General features: G+C 38.5%; 1 protein-coding gene and 1 long non-coding RNA gene across 3 annotated transcripts in view; one reads left to right on the top strand and one right to left on the bottom strand.

Annotated features, from left to right (window-relative positions):
* The window catches only part of CLVS1 (clavesin 1), a 178,848-nt gene that overhangs the window by 72,219 nt on the left and 85,511 nt on the right, over positions 1 to 21,118 (top strand). For both annotated transcript variants that reach the window (XM_047728101.1, XM_047728102.1), the window contains exon 3: positions 16,036 to 16,210. In XM_047728101.1, coding sequence (XP_047584057.1) covers positions 16,036 to 16,210 — 175 coding nt within the window. The remainder of the gene's footprint in view (positions 1 to 16,035; positions 16,211 to 21,118) is intronic.
* LOC125098878 (uncharacterized) lies at positions 6,103 to 7,841 on the bottom strand. Its single transcript, XR_007126970.1, has 3 exons — positions 7,250 to 7,841; positions 6,961 to 7,069; positions 6,103 to 6,341 (listed from the first exon to the last, which is right to left on the bottom strand). It is a non-coding gene; the product is annotated as an uncharacterized LOC125098878 (long non-coding RNA).

Genomic DNA, 21,118 nt, shown 5'->3' with positions numbered 1-21,118 from the left:
CAGAGAGCCCAATGCGGGGTGCAATCCCAGGACCCTGCGATCATGACCTGAGCTGAAGGCAGAGGCTTAACCCACTGAGCCACCCAGGTACCTGAATAATCCTTTTAATGTACCATTGGGTTCCATTGGCTAGTATTTTGGTGAAAATTTTTGCATCTGTGTTCATCAAGGATATTGGTCCATAATTCTCCTTTTTGGTGGGATCTTCAGTTTTGGGATCAAGGTAATGCTGGCCTCATAAAATGAGTTTGGAAGTTTTCCTTCCATTTCTATTTTTTGAAACAGTTTCAGGAGAATAGGTATTAATTCTTCTTTAAATATTTGCTAGAATTCCACTGGGAAGCCATATGGCCCCGGGCTCTTATTGTTTGTTGGGAGATTTTTGATGACTGCTTCAGTCTCATTACTGGTTATGGATCTGTCCAGTTTTCTGTTTCTTCCTGGTTCAGTTTTGGTAGTTTATACATCTCTAGAAATTCATCCATTTCTCCCAGTTTGCCAAATTTGCTGGTGTATAGTTGATCGTATTATGTTCTTATAATTGTTTGTATTTCTTTTTTTGGTGTTGGTTGTGATTTCTCCTCTTTCATTCATGATTTTATTTACTTGGGTCCTTTCTCTTTTCTTTTTGATAAGTCAGGCCAGGGGTTTATCAACCTTATTTATTCTTTCTAAGAACCAGCTCCTAGGTTCATTGATTTGTTCTACTGTTATTTTGGTTTCTATTTCATTGATTTCTGCTCTGCTTTCTTCTGCTGGTTCTTCTCCTGCTGGTTTAAGCTTTCTTTGATATTCTTTCCTCAGCTCCTTTAGGTGTATTGTTAGGTTGTGTACTTGAGACCTTTCTTGTTTTTTGAGAAAGCCTTGTCTTGCCATATACTTTCTTCTCAGGACCGATTTTGCTATGTCCCAAAGATTTTAAACACCTGTGTTTTCATTTTCATGAATTTTTAAAAAATTATTCTTTAATTTCCTTGTCCCATTCATTCCTTAGTAGGATGCTCTTTAGCCTCCATGGATTTGAGTTCTTTCCACCTTTCTTACTGTGGTTGAGTTCTAGTTTCAAAGCATTGTGGCCTGAAAATATGCAGGGAATTAAGCTTGGTTGAACAAGAATTTTGTGTGCATGCATTTAAAGCAGAATCATCTGTCAGTCAATCACATAATGTAAATAGTTCTCAATCCTTTGTAGTTTCTATTGCAGAGTGGGAAGGACAGGAGAGAGCATTTGAAGCCAACTCCAAATATGACAGAGACAAGAGGGGACCCGGAGAAGTGGGGCCTTATAGGCCAGGCGATTCTAAAAGTATAGCCTGGGTGGACAGTGTTTACTCCCAGACATTTGGGATGAAGGGAAGCTTCTAGTACTACCCATCTTTATGGGCAGCTGCAAAAAGGCTTTTCTCTTTACCTTATATATGAAGATAGTTTGGATGTCAAAACCTAATTTTGGGAGTATTGGTGTCAGAACCACATACCTTGCTTGTGAGTCCTTGAGAACTAACTGTGGCCTCTGCCATTGGACACCTGGATTCTGATCTCTGTTCTTCACTTTACCATGTGGTTATCAGTGACCTCATCAAACCATGGTTTCTGCACTTTACAAGGTTGTCATGATAGTACTGATGATATATGTACAATTGTGGCATCCAGCATATGTGATCCTTAAATGGCAGCTCCATTCTTTTCTTCTGAGATTAACCAAAATAAAAATTGCCTGGACCAAAACTGTGTCTTTGACCCATGAGCCAGTAAGCTCTGTCCAAGTTATCAGAGTCATAGAAATTGAGAAGTTTCTGTTTTGTTAAGTTTCAAGATTAGTGTGGAAAGAAAAAAAATAATTAGACTTTTCTTTCCTCAACAATTTCACATTAAGCTAATTAAAGAATATGTGAGTTGTTATTGCATAGTATTTGGGGTGGACTAATGAACAGAAGTTCTCCCTTGCTTCTTGAAGAATTTGTGACTACATGACTTATGCATTCTTCACTCACACACTTGTCATTATTGAAAGACTGAAGAAATGTGTTAGAGAAGTCAACTGTAGTATTTATTACTTATTATTGCTTAAATAATGAGTATTTATTTAAGCTTATTATTATATTATATTATATTATATATTATAATACATTTTATATTATTATATTATATATTATTATATATATATAAACTTATTATTATAATAAATAATAAGTATTATTGCTTAAATAATAAGTAAAAATACTACAATTGACTTCTCTAACACATTTCTTCAGTCTTTCAATAATGACAAGTGTGTGAGTGAAGAATGCATAAGTCAGTACAAATTAATGTGTCTGTTCAGATTGGAATAATAACCAAAAGGGTCTATTCTACTTGGTAGTATCCTATCCCTTAATTTCATGCATGTAACCCTCAGGTACCAGATTATCTCTTTTGTAAATTGAATACCCCAAAGGATATTCTCCAAGCCTCAACATGTTCTATATTTTCCTGTCCCATAGATTGGCATAATGGGCTGTCTTCATTGAGGAGAAAGCTCATTAGCACATATGGATGGATAGTCTTTCCCAGGTCTAGTCCCTCGGAGTAGAGGAGAGCTCTTCAGGGTCAGATTATTAAAGGAACAGCCCAGTCTTCATTGTAGACATCTTCAATTCCCTCACCTCATCCACCAGGCTTCTTTCCCATGTGGGGACACCTATCTAGAGAGCTCATCTCAGGAATTCATCCATTTGACATACATTAATCAATACTATAAGAGAAAGATTATTCACTGGAATTTGTTAACAATAACAAGTAAGACTATATTCAAGACTATTGCAGTAGCAGAGACAGTTTGAACTCTGAACACGACAAGGACAAGTAGAGATTTACAGCTGACAGGAATGGTGAGGGAGTGGATGGAACATTCTTAAGAACTTGGTTAGGTGTCAAGAATGGGTGGTGAAGAGAGGAATTTGATTAGATATCAAGGATGGAGAGACTCTCAATAAACTGGCTTAGCAGAGTTATTTACTAACACTGGACTCTGTAGGCCAGGGATGTGTACCAAGCATGAGGACTAGTTGAAAAGAGCTCAGAAGAGCCTGACTAAAGTTTGTTCAAGGTCGGAGTACTTGTCTATGCTCTGCTACTTCCTGAGGTAGGAAATTCTACCTAAGAAAGTGACATCTGACTCAGGACTTAAAGAATGAGAAAGAGTTGGCCCAGTGAAGGGAAGGAAAGAATAGTCTAGGCAAAGAGGAAGAAAGTGGAATAGAGAAATAACAATAAATATTCTTGCTATGTTGCCCAGCCTCCCACTGAGTTAGTAGTTCTTCCTTTGTTCTGTGAGTCTCAGAGATATTGCAGGCATACTGGACCCAGGAGTCAGCAAGCTTGCTACCACTGTGCAGCTCACTGCTGATGTGGTTTCCCTGAGAGTCTCTGGATCTGAATTTCATTATTTAAGATTTTTTAAAAATTGCAAGCATTTGGGATGGGATCTTATTCTGGGACTGTACTACACATTGTAGGATATTTAGAATTATTGGCTTCTGTCCAGTAAATGTTGGTAGCAGTGTCCAAATACTTGTGGAAACCATCCATCCCTTCCATACACACATTACCAGATGTCCCCCAAATGGAAAGGAAGTGATCCTACCTTCAGGTGGGGCTCACCATGTAATCACAAAGATTCCTGCTAACTGTCAGTTGCCTTACTCCCTTTGAATCGTGAATCTATTCTGGAAGAACCAACCTCCATCTTAATCTACTCTCCCTCCAAGCTTCCCCAGTGCTCTGGCTTGCTGCAGTCAGCAATTACTTACAGTACTAATAGGTTGCCTCAGGATCCAGAGAATTACGTAGCTGTGTAAGTACCATGTCCAGGGTCAAGGAGACTGGAAGTTCCAGTGCCGCCTTCTGGGACTATTCCATATGAACCAGAACTAGGAAAACCCTCTTTGTCCCTTGGTTAATAGAAAAAGGATGGATAATAGCCCATTAATTTATAGCAGGCAAGCTTTAAAGGAGAGGGAAAAACTTGAAATAGAACTTTCCAGAGTCTGATCATCAAAATTTTTTCCTTTTTTCCTCTTTAGAAATTAAACTGCTGATCTTTCTAAGTGGTCCCTTACAATCTCAGAGATTTTGTTAGACTAAATTTAGGCACTGAAATCCTCCTACAACAAGACGTAAAATCCCAAAATGTTGTATTTTCTCTTTGTGTGAATATTTAAATATACAAATTATGTGTCTATATACATATGTAACACATTTTTCCAAATTCTGTTCTGTTATTCAGAGTAGGATATTTTGGACCTATGCTGAAGAAAAGTGTATGTTGATGTTTTATGGTATCTCTTGTGGTGTAGCTACTAAGCGGCAGCAATAAATAATAACCACTGGTTCTAATTGCTTAGAGAATTGCCAAGTGATAATCTGTGATGTAATTAAGTAAAAGAAACTAATGTTGTCTTTAACCACCTCCATAAAATAATTCCCCAGAGCTTCCATGTGTAAAGTCACCTTGAAGTGTAAAATCAGCTCCAGGCATACTCTACTTTGGGAAGGAAAAGTCAACCAATTCTTTAGAGATTTCTTGCTTTGTTTTATTTTGTATTGTTTTGTTAAATCAGCTACCAATGAGCTTATGTTTATTCTTTTATGAACATATTAAATGTTACCTTTTGTTTTGCTTCTGATTTTTAGAATTAAGTAGGGTGAAAATAAGGGGTTCTGGCTGAGCCTCACTAAGTGGGTCCCTTTGAGCTCCCAGACCACTGGTTTATAGAAAGTAGGGAGAGAGTGTTACCATTCTTTAGTATCCATGACCTTCCTGATTTTGGCTCGGTGGGGCTGGGTGAGTTTGCATGTGGATCTCCTTCTAGGAGAATTCTAGAAACTCCCACATCTCTATTCTGACATGTTTGGTCTTACCAATTAACTATCACAGTCTCAGGACTCCAGGTTCCATGTTTCATCTGAAACTTCCAAAGGGAATTTTTTTTCTGCTGAAATTAAGCACATGTCCACTTGTGGAAGAAGTATAGGTGGAATTTGCAGAAAGCTTTTTCTCTCTGGGCCATGGGACTATATTTATCCTGGTTTCAGAAGCATGCTCAATCCTCTTATCATTATTGTGATTTGTGAACCATCACTAAGCATTATGGGAGTTGACGAAGACCCAAAATTCTTCCCATTAGGCTTGTCTTACTGTACTCAAACTCAGAAAACTGTAGACAGTGTTAAGGGACTCTCTGAGCCTGATAGCTATGAAGGCACAGCAACCTTATACCTCCAAGATTCCAATAACCTTAAACTGTCTTAAGGAAGACAAAATAGTTGAAGGTTAGTAGCCAGGTAGAAGAATGTCTACCTGAAAATCAGCCAACAAGTTGCATTTCTGTCAGGGTAGATAATAAATATGTTAAAATACACTATCTCTGAAAATAGGATTTTCCTTCCTGTTACATAATGATTTCATGTGGCTCTCTCCTTTTAATCTTTCATGAATTTGATTGCTTGCTGCTGTTTCAGTAGCTTATGATTAAGGAGGCTAGAATTTTAAAAAGGGAAAGGATAAACCAACTTTGAAAACTTCAATCAGATTGTAGACTCTAAATTTAATCAGTCTCTATTAAATCTTCTGATGTGAATTATCCATATTTTTCAGGGTTGAGACTTCTAGTTACAGGCAACTAATTTTAGAGCCTTGGGAATTCTCAGTTTTAAGATATTGTTAACCTCTTTATTAAGCACAGAGATTTGGAGTTTTCATTGGTGTAGGCAATTTTCTGCATTAATTAAAATTATTAGATGTTGCATATTTCCACTGAAGTCACAGGTGTGCTTTCCATGAAGTGCAGCATCTATAGAGTGATTTTGCTAATGTACTATTTAATTCACTATTAACTGCACACTCTTATCAAGGTTTATGATTTTGGAAAGGAACCTCTTGATTCCAAGAGTGACAACAGCATATCACCAAAGTGGAGATGCTAAGGAGGTAAAATCATTCAAAGCAATGTAGTATTATGGGATGGATGTTTTCTTAAGATAACTTCTCATCTTATTGTCCAATTTCTTATTCTGAAAGTGATGTTATTGTTATAAGAACCAGACAGACTTACAGGAAAGAATATTCTATTTCAAGTGTATCACTATGAATGCTACGCAAGCTCTACAAATGTCACTTGAATTCCATTGGAAGTAAGAGTAATGTAGCCATCTACATTAACTTGCTCACATCAGAGGTGATCTTGTTGTCTGTGACCTCAGTTAGGCTGATAAGATCCTAGATCCATGCCTAGGTACTTCTTTGCGTTCTTGAGACTCTTCCTAGTTTTTACTTTCCTGAAGTTCCTCAGCCAGGGGAGCTACCAGAAGAGACAAGCATGAAATTAATTTTTCATAGTCATTTAGTAATGGATGGAATGCTCATAACTCACTTCCACTAGGGTGGTTTTGAATTCTTTTTCTGTGGCTCCCTATAGACCTTGGACCAATCCCCATCTAGAGAGCTGGATGAAACAAACCCTTTCCTTACTTGCATTTCAGGCTGTCTTAAAGTGTTATTTAGGGACCAGTTTTTTTCCAGTGTTAAGAATCTCATGGTATACCTGACTTCTTTCTAGAAACATTCCCATCTAGCATTTATTATTAACTCTTCTAGACGGTTATTTTCTCAGTCTTAATTCATGATGTTACTAATGTTATATGAATGCATGCATAGCTCTTTCCTAAACCAGAATCAAGTCTTCAAGCCTAGTTTCCTTTCCTCCTTTTGGATACATGGTGCTCAGTAGCACAGTATTCTATAAATATGAGCCATAAAGGCAACGATGCTTAAGGACACACATCTGACACCGCTACCGTTAGCAATGAGTATAGAAGACATTGAAGAGAAGGAAAATTTACCCAATGGTGCTCCCAAAGTAGGTTTTTGTCTATTTTTACTGTCTCAGAGCATCCGACAGGTTTGTTTAGCACACCTACCCTTTTTCCTTCACTAAGCATCATTTGTTGAGTATCTACTATGTGTGGGTACTGGTGATTGCCAGGGATTCAAAGACAATATTCTCCCAGGTCTGGTGAAGCTCATAGTCTAAGCGACAGATGCAAGTGGGTTCTTAAGAATAGGACAGGAAATATTCTTGCCTACAGACATGGCATCAATTTAAGGGGGAATTTCGTCACTCGTGTGGCAGGAATACAGATCCCACACGACTAGGCCCTTCTAGACACCCTCTTGACAGCTCTGATGTCAAATCATATTGATACTAACATCAACACTCTATGTCATTGTCCTGGGTGCTGATTCTTACTACGTAAGATCCTTTTTGTAAGATACAACTCCAGCATCTCTGACTCACTTCTTCCTTCACAGAGTTCCTTTTGTCTCAATTAGTAGCACTGTCCTTCCTCTCTTGATACCTTCTTCTAATCTGTAGTGAAGTCCTGGGTTCTGTCATCTGCAATTCTTCTCATGTCTCTCATTTCTGTTCAGCTCTTACCTAATGTCTTACAGTCACCTACTTCCTCCTAATCGGACTGCGTGACTCCAGTCCCCAGTTGCCAGTCCAAATCTTCCTAAAGCATAACTGCTCCTGCCTTCCCCCTCTGCCTAGCCACTCAGTGGTTCTCCCATCAAGCAGAATGAAGACAAGTCACAGCCCCATTTAGGACTGTATTCTGCATTCTTTTCATTTTGTTCCATGGCATAAGCAAACATGCCATTGCCCCCAATACATAGCCGCTGTGCTTTCAACTCTTGCTATTGTTTATATAGCTCCTTCCACCCTTTCCCTTCTATGTCTAGTGTCCAAACTTTCCCATTCATCACAGCCCAGTTCAAGATGTCCCAAAGCTCCCCAGACATAAATGATCTCTCTTTCTCATTATTCTCATTAGCCACCCCATTACTTTCTATCTGATGTGATATTCACTTATGTAATAATGAAAACCACCGTGACCATTAGCACCGTCTATGAATTGTCATGCGCCAGATGCTCTGCGGTGGCTTTTTTGTATGTTGTCTTACCTTATCATTGCCACTGGGGTAGGTGCTGTGATCCTTCTTCTGCAGACAAGAAAACTAAACCACAGAGAGATAAATAACTTACTAAGTTCACATAGAACACCCAGGATTTGAATCAGAGTCTTCCTAACTCTAAATCTTATGGTTTTTAATGAGTATGCTTCATTTGCCTCCCTTATTCATATTTTTTAATATTCCCTACCGGTTTCCATCTACTAGCAGAAAAGGGAAAAAAAATTCTTTTATCTTCTGTGTTTCCCATAAAGAACTTTGCTAAATCTTTGAATAAATGCCTCCTAACTCCTTATCCAATACCAGGTACTTCAAAAATTTTAAAAGAAGACATTGAATGATAAAAATTTGCACTGCATTATCTGGGGGTGCTGGGTGGTTCAGTCACTTAAGCATCCAACTCTTAATTTCAGCTCGGATCATAATCTCAGGGTCATGAGATCAAGCCTTACTTTGGGGTCTGTGCTCAGCACTGAGCTTGGAGTCTACTTAAGACTGTCTTTCTCTGTTCCTCCCTCCCTCTCTCAAATAAATAAACAAATATTTAAAAAAAAAAAAGAAATTTCACTATATTTAAGTGAGCAGATAGTTGCATTTGGCCTTAATTTCATTTTTTTTCAATTTTGGGGAGAATTTAGAAGCACTTGGATCAAATGCGATGAAACTATAGGTTTTATCTATTCAAACCATTTCTTCATTTAAGTAAAAAATAACTGAATGGGATGGAAGACAAGTTCTAGGGGAATTAACTCTAGATTTTGAGTTATTGTATGTGTACACACACACACACACACACACACACACACGAGTTATAATCTTGCTTGCCTCAGAAACACAAATAAAGAAGAACACTAGCAGACTGGGATTTAAGAGCTTTAGTTTCCATGTCATTTAGTATGGTGCTATGAAAACTTTACATTCTTGTGTATGTATCAGGAGATGGATAGGCCTGTCAGGATTGGCCTACAGAAGTATAACCTCTTATTTTCAAGCTTTCCTTGAGTGACAGAACACTGATTTCACCATTTTCATCTTTATTTTCTCTATACTAGTTCTAAATAAGGGCCCTGTTCTTAGACAAGATCATTACCCTTTTATGTTCTGTCCTCTATAAGCAAGTGATTGAGTAGGAGGTGGTTTGAGTCAAGGATGAGTGACCCATAATCTTTCCATATATTATTGTCATTCTTGGTAGAGATAGACAAACATTAGAAATGACTGTACTTGTTTTTATAAGATACATTCCATTGAAATTGAGAGTCTACAACCTGAACCGAACTCAAAATTCAGAAAGCAGATGATCTGCTATAGCTTGACCCTTATCTAAAACTCCACACATAGAAACTGGGCCACATGTGTTATGTTTGAATGGTACTGAATACATTATTCCTTTTTGTGATGCTGAGGCATTGAGAACCAGATATTCCCCTATTACAACTAATAATAAACCAAGAGGCAACTCATTATTCTGGTGTTACAAGAAATTTTATTCTTATGTTAATACAAATCCAAAAGTTTTCTTCACTGAGGGGGAGAGGATGAAATTAATAGAGATAAAAATTAATTGCAAGGTGTTCTTTCTTTTTTCATTCATTCTTTCTTTCTCCTTTCTTTCTTCCCTGATCTCTTTTTCCCTTTCTCTCTACTCTTGAGAGGATGAATCTCATCAAGTCATGTGAGGCAGAGTTAAACCCAGACCACTGTTCTCTGGGTGATCATCCCTGCAGAGAAAAGTAATTATCTAATTTGCTTTCTAGCTAACATTCAGGAAAATAAATGTAATATTAAACTCTTGCAAATATTAAGTCTTCTACAGAAAAGTTAAACATTTTTTAAAAGACGTTATTTATTTGTTTTAAGAGAGAGAGAGGACAAGTGAGGGGGAGGAGCAGAGGGAGAGGAAGAAGCAGACTCCCCACTGAGCAGGGAGACCAATACTGGGCTCCATCCCAGGACCCTGGAATCATAACCTGAGCTGAAGGCAGATGACTGACTGAGCCATCCAGGCTCCCAAAGTTAAACATTTTTGTTAGCATCTGTCTTGCACCTAATATTTTCAAAATATAGTTGTTTTTTTCTTACTTTTCCTTGATTACTCCTTTGAGAAATATGGATTCATTTGCTTTGATGCAAAATGATACACAGAGACTGTCCAGCTAAACCTTGATTCATATAGGAATTATTAGAACTCATTTAGGAAAATATATCACCAGAATTTCCATCTCAGACCATATTTTGAAAATCATCAGCCCTAGAAGAGGAGAAAACAGGTTTCCCCTGGATAGAACACAATTGAATTTTGTACACTTAATGTCCTGCTACCATCACCATCATGCAAGCAGTATGACTAAGAGGGTTATCCCTATAATTCATGCAATTACAAATACTGCCTCCTATTGGGATGTGCTTTCCAATTCGCAAAGCTCCTTCACACATCGTTTTGCACAATTCTTGCAACAGCCCTCTACAGGGAGGAGCAGGAAATTAGCCTTTACTGAACTTTGGCCTTCTATGAGTGGTCTCTATTTGGTGGGGGGATGTCAAGCCCTGGGTGGATGTCAAGCCCTGGAGTAAAGCCCTTTTGCCACTTTACCAAAATAGGGTTCTTCCCATGTCCAGAGACCAAAATGCATCAGGGGAGATACAGATGGAGCACATATTCCTCTCTACCTTGTCTTGGACATCATTGTCAGATAATAGGCAAAGCGTGGTCGGTAACAATGAGAACCATGCCATGATTATTTTAATAATTAACTTTGAAAGAAGTCTCAAAGGGATGAAGAGATAAAGAAGCATGCTCAGATGCAATGTTTCTGCACCTGTGAATAAAACGTAGATATTTGGTAGTAAACTATTTGCAAAAGCATTTTGTATCTTAAGGAGGTCTTTTAAAAATTCCCAAGAAAAAAAAACCTGTAAACTCTTGATGATATTGAGTGTGGAGTTAGGAGGTTTTGAGATAGAGCTGGCTTAAAAGATTTAACTGCTGGGGCACCTGGGTGGCTCAGTGGGTTAAAGCCTTTGCCTTCAGCTCAGGTCATGATCTCAGGGTCCTGGGATCGAGCCCCGCATTGGGCTCTCTGCTCAGTGGGGAGCCTGCTTCCCCCTCTCTCTCTACCTGCCTCTCTGCCTACTTGTGCTCTATGTCAAATAAATAAAATCTTGAAAAAAAAAAAAGATTTAACTGCTAATATTAAGAAAAATTAGAATAAGGATAAGTACTGTGATTTCAGAGTGATCAAGAGACTTCTCACTGCTCCTTTTAAGAAACAGTCTCACTGGCAACCCCATCGTATTTCTACATGGTTATCTGATCACATATCACATCTTTTTTCTTATAGGAGTCTAGGATCTAGGTTCTAGAATCGTCACTAAAAATTTAAAATACAAAGTAGTCACTTTTTGAAGCTTAAATATCTTTTCATTGGTAAAGAGCTTACTATTTTTCACTGTTTTGCATCTCATTTGTGTTATGCTGTTGCTAAATTTTAAAGCCTCAGGTGACAATATTGGGTTCTCTGCTCATAAAAACAATAGAACCTAAAAATGAGCCACTATTTATAATCTCTAAGTGCTCATAGTATAATACTGAAAACCCTTAGATAAACCACGAATAAGTCCTAATGAATATAAATGCATTATTCTTTGGGGGGGGATGCTGAAGCTTTCTACTAACTGTTTACTAATACAATTCTTTACATTTCATTGGCAGTGTGTCATTCCTATGGTGCTTTCATATATATTATCACACTCCTGCTTTTAATTATCAATCAAAAACTGATACAATCCATAACTGACTATATAAATATGCTGTGCAAATTATAGAAAAAGGGTCAAAAACTCTAAATATCCATTTTTCATCTGTTCCTTTTGATACAAGTGATAAAATACTCAAATGGAATTGTGATTATAGACAATACAGAAAATAATTTTGTTCTATGAGTTATTAAACAAGCCTGGTGGTGGGTATTAAGGAGGGCACATATTGCATGGAGCACTGGGTGTGGTGCATAAACAATGAATTTTGGAACACTGAAAAGAAATAAAAAAATAAAATGAAAAAATGTAAAAATCTAAATAAGTTAGTAGAATGAACAAATTCTGGAAATGTCTTCTTCTGCTCTCATTTCTACAATTTACTTAAAGTAGCTGAATTGTTCATGACCATTTTGTTTCACTTAGAAACCTTGAGAGAAGATTCATGGAAACTTCCCATGACAGATAACAAACTCTAGTAAGCACTTAAAAAAAATTATTCTATTTAGAGCAATTTTAGATTTACAAAATTATTTTGAAGATAGCAGAGAGGGTTTCTCTATACCTTGTATCCAATTTCCCCTATTTTAAACATCTTACATTAGTATAGTATATTTATTAAAACTAATAAACCAATATGATACATTTTAATTTACTAAGTCCATAATTTATTCAGATTTTCTTAGTTTCTATCTGATATCTTTCTTCTATCCCAGGATCCCATAAGATACCACACTACATTTAATCTTAATGTCTTCTTAAGCTCTTCTTGGTTGTGAGAGTTTCTGAGACTTCCCTTGCTTTTTAATGACCTTGACAATTTTGAGGCATGTTGGTCAGGCATTTTATAGAATGTTCTTCAGCTGAAATTTGTCTAATGTTTTCCTCTTGATTAATCTGGGGTTATGTTTTAGAAGGAAGATCACAGAGGTAAAGTGCCATTTTCATTACCAGATCAAGGGACAATTCTATCAACACAAGTTATCTCTGTTGATGTTGGTGCCCAAATCACCTACCCAAAGTAGTGTTTGTCAGGTTTCTCCAGGGTAAACTTACTTTTTTCCCCTTTCCATCCTGTACTCTTTGGAAGGAAGTCACTATGCTCAACCTACACTTAAGGAGTGGGGATTTATGCTCTAAGCTCCTTCAGGGCAGAGTAGCATAAAGTATTTGATTTGAGAGGTATTTTTAAAATTATAAAAACCTGGGAGGATTTCACAAGTCAAAACTGTTGTAAAGAGGAATGAAGAAAAAGTTTAGGAAATCCATGTAAGGAAGCCAAGAAGTAAGGAATTCAAGATAATGATCATAACTAAGGTCTGAGATCAGGTTACTCTCCTCAACAAGGTTTAAACCTGATGACTTGAAACACATTCCATTCAACATTTTCCCTGCTCATCCAGTTCCTCTGGAAAAGTGAAGCATTTGAACATTTGGAAACTATAATGAAGTCCAGAATCCTTTCACTTTTCTCTTGAGACCATCCCATGAGTATAATACTTCATTCACTAACAATGCCTATCCTGCAGTAAGGTTCTGGTGTTGAAAATGCATAACATGGTTTCCACATTTCCAGACAAAGTTCCATATCTTTTCTTGGGAGTGGATACAAGTGGATAAGTGATGAGAAGAGGTGTTAGCTCTAATCTGTGCTACGGCTCTTGACTTGGTTAACTACCCCCTGATATTAGAGAGCTACTGTTGTGTAACAAATCATCCCCAATCTCAGTGGTTTAAAAAAGTAATCATTTATTATTGCTCATGCATCTGAGTTCAGCTGGGTAGCTCTGCTTCTCATGATCTGCTCTTTGGCTGGGGAGTCACTGATTTGTGTTCCTCAACCTTCTCTTTGGTCCAGCACACTAGCTGTAGCATGTTCTTAACCATGGAAAGGTCCAAAGGCAAAAGAACAAGTAGTAACGTTCTCAATCTATCATAGCCTATTTCTTGAAACACTTTCTCTCTTTTTTTTTAACCCAATACTATCTCAATCCTCCTATCTTTTATTTCTTTGATTCTTCTTCCTTTGACTCAATACTATAAATAAGATCTATCTAGGGTTTAGCTTTTTAGTACTGATTTTCTCCATGTGTGTGATCTTCCCAAGTAAGCTTATCTATGGTCAGATTTCTAATTCCCTAATGGCCATTCCAGTTTATACTAGGCATTTCCATATTTTCATTATCTTTTGTTCCCGGCTCTACCTAATGTTTCTTCCCAAAACAAAGCCATATGTCGGAAAAAGACTTTGGTCTTTATTTCATGTTTAATGTGGATGCAAAAACAGAAACAAGGTCCTAATGAAAACCTATCCTACATTAATAGGAATTTGATAACTCTTAGAGTTATAATAGAATACATCTGAAACAGTTAAAACAGTAATGATGAGAAGAATACTCAAAACCATTTCCTATGAGAAATGGTTAAAGTTACTATTTCTTTTAATCAAGAAATTATCTAAGGCATCAGGATCACCATGTTTACATGGTTGAAGCTATGTGACAAGGGAATACCTGAGGTTTTTCTTTTGTGGCAGAACTATACCCAACAGGTAGATCTGAGCAGCGGGTGGGGCTTTTGGCTTGATATAAAGAAAAAAATTTACTAAACAGAACTGTACAGAAGCAGAATCAGCTGTGTATCTTTATTTTTCACTTATTGTCTTTCATCTTTCCTGAAATATCTTATTCCCCCTTCTCCCAAATATCCATCAAAATCCTATCCATCCATCAAGATTTATCCCAAGCTTTCTTTCATCCCTCCATAAACTCCTACCTGACTGCTCAAATTTTTTATTCATCCCTTTCAACTCATATTGCTAATTTCCTAGCCCACCCCAACTAAATCAAGGGCTCTCTGAAAATAGAAATAGAACATACTATTTTATAACCTTAAATATAAAACACAATGCTGAGCTTATAATAGACATTCAGTAAATTCTTACTGATTGACTGTTCGATCACAAGCTTCCTGATTTTAATCTGGTATCGTTGGAGTTGGTTAGAATTTGAACCAGGCTGAAATACCCAAGAAAATGATTATTTCTTTTATTATTATTTTTTTAATTTTTAGGATTTTAAATTTATTTATTTGACAGAGAGATAGAGAACACAAGCAGGCAGTCTAATGGGGAGAGGGAGAGGGAGAAGTAGGCTCTCCGCTGAGCAGGGAGCCTAATGCAGGGCTCGATCCCAGGACCCTGGGATCATGATCTGAGCTGAAGGCAGTTGCTTAACCAACTGAACAAACCAGGCCTCCCTGAACCTGATCATTTCACATGTATTTCACAGAAGAGATGCCTTCTGATTTTTAACGGTAAACCCGAAGGAAGTAATGAATTTGCCATTATTTGCCATCCAATCTTATATTTTTCTACTTACCAAAAAAGCCACTGAATTTAGAGATCCTCTTAATATTTTAAATTTATAGCTCAGCTAATTTGTTGGGAAAATTAGCAGAATAAAAATGCCATCATTTCTTCATGTCTGAAAATTATTTAACACAAAGATCATCCGATGAATGGGAATATATGACATAAGGAACACATACAGCACTGAAGAGTTGTCACTCTCTTTTCTATTCAAGTCTGCCTGTTGTCATAGTAACTGATGTACTCAAAGCGATTTCCCTCCTGAATCACACTCTGCAAACCTTCAATGAAAATAAGCTCTTCTTCCTGCTTTATTTTTCTCTATCCAAGAATGTAAGCTAAAAAAAAAAAAAAAAAAAAAGCATCCATTGTATGGATGTTTTTATACATTGAGCAACATTTTAAACATAAAAAAGGAATAAAGGGTTTAATCAAAATAAGTGCTTCTAATTGAGGTCTCACCTCATTTGTTCAGCAATGATTCACTGAGGAGCTAGGTGCTGAGGACACAGCCGTGATTATGGCCCAGTCCCTACCCTCGAAGTTAACAGAGCTTCGTGAGGGAAACAGGTAAGTAAGGGATGCTTTTCAGTGAAATGCAATCAGTTTTGTGCCAGAAGCAGAGTATGGAAGCCAAACGAGACACTAAGGAAGGATACCTTTTAAAGTGTGGGGTGCTGAGGCTGTTGGATCAAAGGAAGACTTCCATCTGGTGAATCTTGAAGTATAGTTCCTGCAAAGTTGGGCAAATGTTTTTTCAGTCACTTTGGGTACGGGACAGCTGTGTTGCCTGCAGGTCAGGTTCATAGAGCAGTGGCGTGAGGCACCCATCCCTCTACGCATGTACCACCTGCTAATATTCAAACCCAGCCTCTCCTTTCTGTTTTGGCTACAGGAACTCCTTCACAGATATCCTCCGCGCCATCTTGCTGTCCCTGGAAGTCCTTATCGAAGATCCGGAGCTTCAGATAAATGGCTTCATTTTAATTATAGACTGGAGTAACTTTTCCTTCAAACAAGCCTCCAAACTGACCCCCTCCATCCTCAAACTGGCTATTGAAGGGCTGCAGGTATGTTCAACAAATGGACGGTACGAGTTTGTGGGACAATGTACTTTTTTCTTCTTTCAACCAAAATGATATTTGTCCTTGGGAATCGTGAGGGGAAACTTAGATACAGTTCACCTGTGAATCCTCCACATTTTCACTTCAGCCTGAGAGGTTTTTTTTAAATTAGTCTTCATTTTCATTAACAGCTCCAAATTACTGTTACCACGGGCACAAATTACCTACTGTAGCAATTACGAATAAAGCTCAGAGATGTTTAGCCTAATCCATCTGAGAGTTCACAAAAATTAAAACTAGAAAACATCTGCTCCATGAGCATGTCCTACATAGGGGGTGGCATGGGGGCCTTCCCAGGTTTCTAGAAGCAGTTTTGCACTGAGGAAATGCATCCTGTGGGTCCTCACTTCCCAGAATGCATTGTGCTCGAAGTGTTTATACTAAAAGAAATCATTTTAGTGCCGGCAAAGGAAGCGGACAAAACTCTACTTTTTTGTTCCTATGACCGACTGTAAGGACTTTGGGGGATGGGAATTTGTGTGATGTGGAGGTCAGGAGCAGTCAGTCTCTGAGGTCCCTCCTGTGTTTAAAAACCAGTGATTCCATATAAAGTAACAAACTCGGACAATCCCGCATAGCTTCCTGGTGACAACATTATTATAATACAAGGTATAGGCACAGTTCCAGAAGAATAAAACTCATGCCCTTCTTAATTTTGTAGGAAGATTGACTCAATAGGGTGACCTCTCCATAGATGGCAGTTATGTGTAGAAAGCAAAATATTTGCTAATTCTCAGATCAGCAGCTGTTACTTATGTACTTCAAAGTGCAAAAGTAGGAGACCCATTTCCATTGCGCGTCATACTCTACTGTGATGAGTTATTGATGAGTCTGTTTCACAGAATGAGCTAGGGCTTATTCCTATTTGGCCTCCAACATAACTAGCAGCATGTGGGCCTGTGATAAAGGTGTTTACTGAATGGATCTTATTTTATTAAAATGGTTTCCTATTTCAAGGGTAGGGAAAGTAAAGCAGGCTTTTCAGAAAAGGAGGAACTCTTCCACAAATGCCCCATTATCGTGGGGGACCACATTAGGCAGTATATTGGGGGCACATTTTTGAAGTTGCTTTGCATTTCTAGATTACACAGAATGTCGTGTCTTGCCTCAACCATACCAATCATAGACTGGTCTGTCCTTTACTATCAGTCACTTTTTCTGAACTTTAGCTCCTTTTCTCCAAACTCCTCTCATCCAAGTCTCTGAACATCTGACCTCTTTCTCCTTACAGCTTTTATCAAAAGCTGTACAGTAAGCTGCAAGGTTTATTTCAGACCCGATAATTATGCTGACCATAATTCCAGGATCTTCTGTGGTAGTACAAGCTTCATTTAATTTTATCCTCTTTTGAAAAGATAATTCATTACATGTGTAAGTAGCTGTGATTCAAGCTCTGTGTATTTATAAGATTTTTTTTCATAAATCAGGAAGGAAAATGTCCTTTATCCAACACTGTGTTCCAATTTTTCTTTCTGAAAATGTGTGGATTATATAATATGTCCCTTGCCAACTTCACCCGGCTGATGTGGGTCTTACTGAGTTAATGCAAGTGAAATGTGTTTTAAAAGGTAAAGTTATACATAAGCTTGTGAGATACTTTTTGGGAGAAATACTAGATGACCTCTTGTGGGCAAGATGGCTCCCATCTGGGACTTCTCTTGTTCCAGGGCCTGGGATGATTTGTACAATGTCTTATAGCTCTGGTTAAGGAATAACTTCTCCTGGAAGAAGGGGAGATGTATGAGGTCAGGGTCAGAGTGGAGAGAAGGTACTTCCTCCCATCATCTCACAAAGCAATGGCCTGACCCTCTTTATTACTCTCCCCTTATATAACCTCCCTTGACTGTGGAAAAGTATCAGGCTAGTCTGGAGTCAGCCTATCTGGGTTGGAGTACAGCTTTTTCTGGGAATTCTGCCGGTGAAACCTGGGAAACCTGAGGAAGTTTCACCTTCTAGGAGAAGGAAGCCAATGGTCCCAGGGGAAATGGAGCTTGGGTGTAGTTCCTCCATCAAGGATATAGGTAGGCTCCCTGGACTCTCTAGCTGTTGTCTTGGCAACTGTGAAGAATCCCTAGGGGTCTCTGCAGACAGGTACTTCTTTCACTTCACAGAGGGCAGTCAGATCTGGCCAGCCTCTGGTGATTTCTCACACTAGGCTATACTCTCTCAGGCTTTGGAGATATTCAGGTCCTCCTCTCCCCCCACGTCCACCACTGGCTCTCCCAGTGATCTGTCTTCTTTGCAGGGAATATTTCTATCCACAGACATTAAACCCCTTTGACATAAAAAGTCATAACTGGTACTAAGCAGAACTCATGCCTTCATGCTTACACTTGTTGAACAAGGACAATCCCATACAGGTCTCCGTTTGTCAGCCATGAAGATTCAAGATAAATTCTACAACACTGCTGACAGGGTGAAGGCACAGACTTTTTGTGGAGAAAGGGAAAGCGATGCAAGGCCAGTGTCAGTGAGAGAAGAGAAGCCCCTGGTCTTCCTTCTGTGTACCCTCTGAGAGGCTTGAAGAGGTTCAAGGATCCACTCGACATGTAGGATATCGCAAGGGGGTGAGGTCTTATGTTCCAGTGAAGAGAACTTGCTCTCTCTGCTGTTCTGACTTTTGTAGGGTAGATGTGAGACAGCAGCTTCGTCAGGGGGAATAATCAAACCACTTTTGGGCTAGGCCATCTGGTTTGGGGTTTTAGCTATTTATAGGAGCTGTCTCAGATTACCTGCTGCTCAAACCCTAGATAATTTGGGGCCCTGGGATATGATGGTCCCCACACATAGATAATACAACACCTCCCACAGGGAGAAGGGGGTGGGAGCTCATTGCTCAGGCAGTGAGAATTTAGAACCATTTTTGGCCAATCCCACACCTTGTATCACAACCTAGTTCCCAATCCCTGAGTTTTCGCCCTTTTACCTCCATTCTTAGTTCTCTCTAAAGATGGTTGTTCATGCAACTTTCAATTACTAATTGTTGCATGTTGAGTTCTTGAAAAGCAGATTCTGACAGAGATTAGCAGGCTGGGGGTTTATTAGGAAGTGCTCTTGGGGTCAACTCCTGTGGAAGGGAAGCTGTGGAAGAAAGTTTGCCAGCAGGAGAAGCTGAGCTATGGTTCAGTCATTTCCAAAGAAAGCCTCAGGTGTTGTGAGGCTAAGATGACCTTTCAGATTATTCCCTGACTGGGACCAGGGATAGGAATTTGGTATTCCCATGTTGTTCAGTCATTGGGTACTGGCTGCCCTGGGAAATGGTTGTGAATTTGGGCAAAATGAGTCTGCTCGGCCTGAAGTCCCAGAGGACACTGTTATCTGCCATCTTTCTGCTGGCAACATCCCCAGCAACTGGAGAGTAAGTCTTCAGTCCTGCCTGGGGCATGACGGTATATCAGAATCTCTACCATAATAAGCAAAAGGTATTTGGAATATCCTGTAATGTAATGTCAGGGAGCTTCCTTTCGCTTGCATCTGGGTGCTTCATTGCTTTTTTTCTTGGTTACATACAATCTCCAGTCATAACCAAAGTGGAAATAATACCAAGTAATATTGAGATGATGGGCACTGGGCTGGCAAATCAGTGTCAGCTTCCTATCTGGGTCCACCAGTTGTATTTCTGTCTCAGAAGTCAATTCTATATATTCAGTTGATCCTTGATAAAGGAGGAAAGGCAATGCAATGGAGCCGAAAGAGTCTTTTCAACAAATTGTGCTAGAACTGGACATCCATGTGCCAAAGACTAAAGATACAGATCTTATATTCTTCACAAAAATTGCCTCAAAATGGATCATAGACCTAAGTATAAAACTCAAAAGTATAGAAATCTCATAAGATAACATAAAGAAAAAAAAAAACACCTATGTGACCTTGGTTATGGCAATGATTTTTTTTACGCACACCACCAAAGGCACAATCCATGACAGAAATAATGGGTAAGCTAGACTTCATTAAAATTAAAGACTTCTGCTCTGCAAAAGACCATGTCAAGAGAATAAGAAGAAAAGTCACGGACTGGGAGAAAAATTTGCAAAGATACATCTGATTGAGGACTGTTATCCAAAATGTACAAAGAAATCCTAAAACTCAACAGTAAGAAAACAAACCATCCAATTAAAAAAAATCAGCCCAAAACCTGAATAAACACTCACCAAGGAAGACACATAGTTGGCAAATAAACATATGAAAAGATGGTCCCCATCATATTCGTCAGAGAAATGCACATTAAAACAACATTGAGATACCACTATACATGTAATTAGAATGGCTAAAATCCAGAACAACAGTAGCACCAAATCCTAGCAAGATTGTGGGGCAAGAGAAACTCTCATTCATTGCTGGTGAGAGTGCAGTTTTGGAAAAACTAAACCTACTCTTACCATCTGATTCAGTAATCTCACTCCTTGGTGTTTACCCAAAGGAGTAGAAAATGTATATGCACCTGAATGTTTATAGGAAATTTATTCATAATTGCCCACACTTGGAAGCAACCAAGATATCCTTCAGTAGATGAATGGATAAATAAACTGTGATTCAAGACAATGGACTATTACTTATTGCCAGGAAGAATGGAGCTATCAAACCATGAAAAGACATGGAGGAATCTGAAATGCATGTCACGAGGTGAAAGCTGTCAATCTGGAAAGGCTGCATACTACATGATTTCAACTGTTTGATATTCTGAAGAAGGCAAAGCTATAGAGACAGTAAAAAGATCATGGTAACCAGGAGTTGTGGGTGGGCGTGAGGAGGGATGAACAGGCTGGGCCCAAAAAGGTTGTGTGATGCTATAATGAGGGACACTTGTCATTATACATTTGTCCAAATTTATAGAACATATAACACCAAGCATGA

The sequence above is a fragment of the Lutra lutra genome, chromosome 4 (assembly GCF_902655055.1).
Source record: "Lutra lutra chromosome 4, mLutLut1.2, whole genome shotgun sequence".
NCBI classification, from domain to species: domain Eukaryota; kingdom Metazoa; phylum Chordata; class Mammalia; order Carnivora; family Mustelidae; genus Lutra; species Lutra lutra.
The sequence above is the reverse complement of the archived record's forward strand: the minus strand, read 5'-3'. Positions and strand labels throughout refer to the sequence as shown.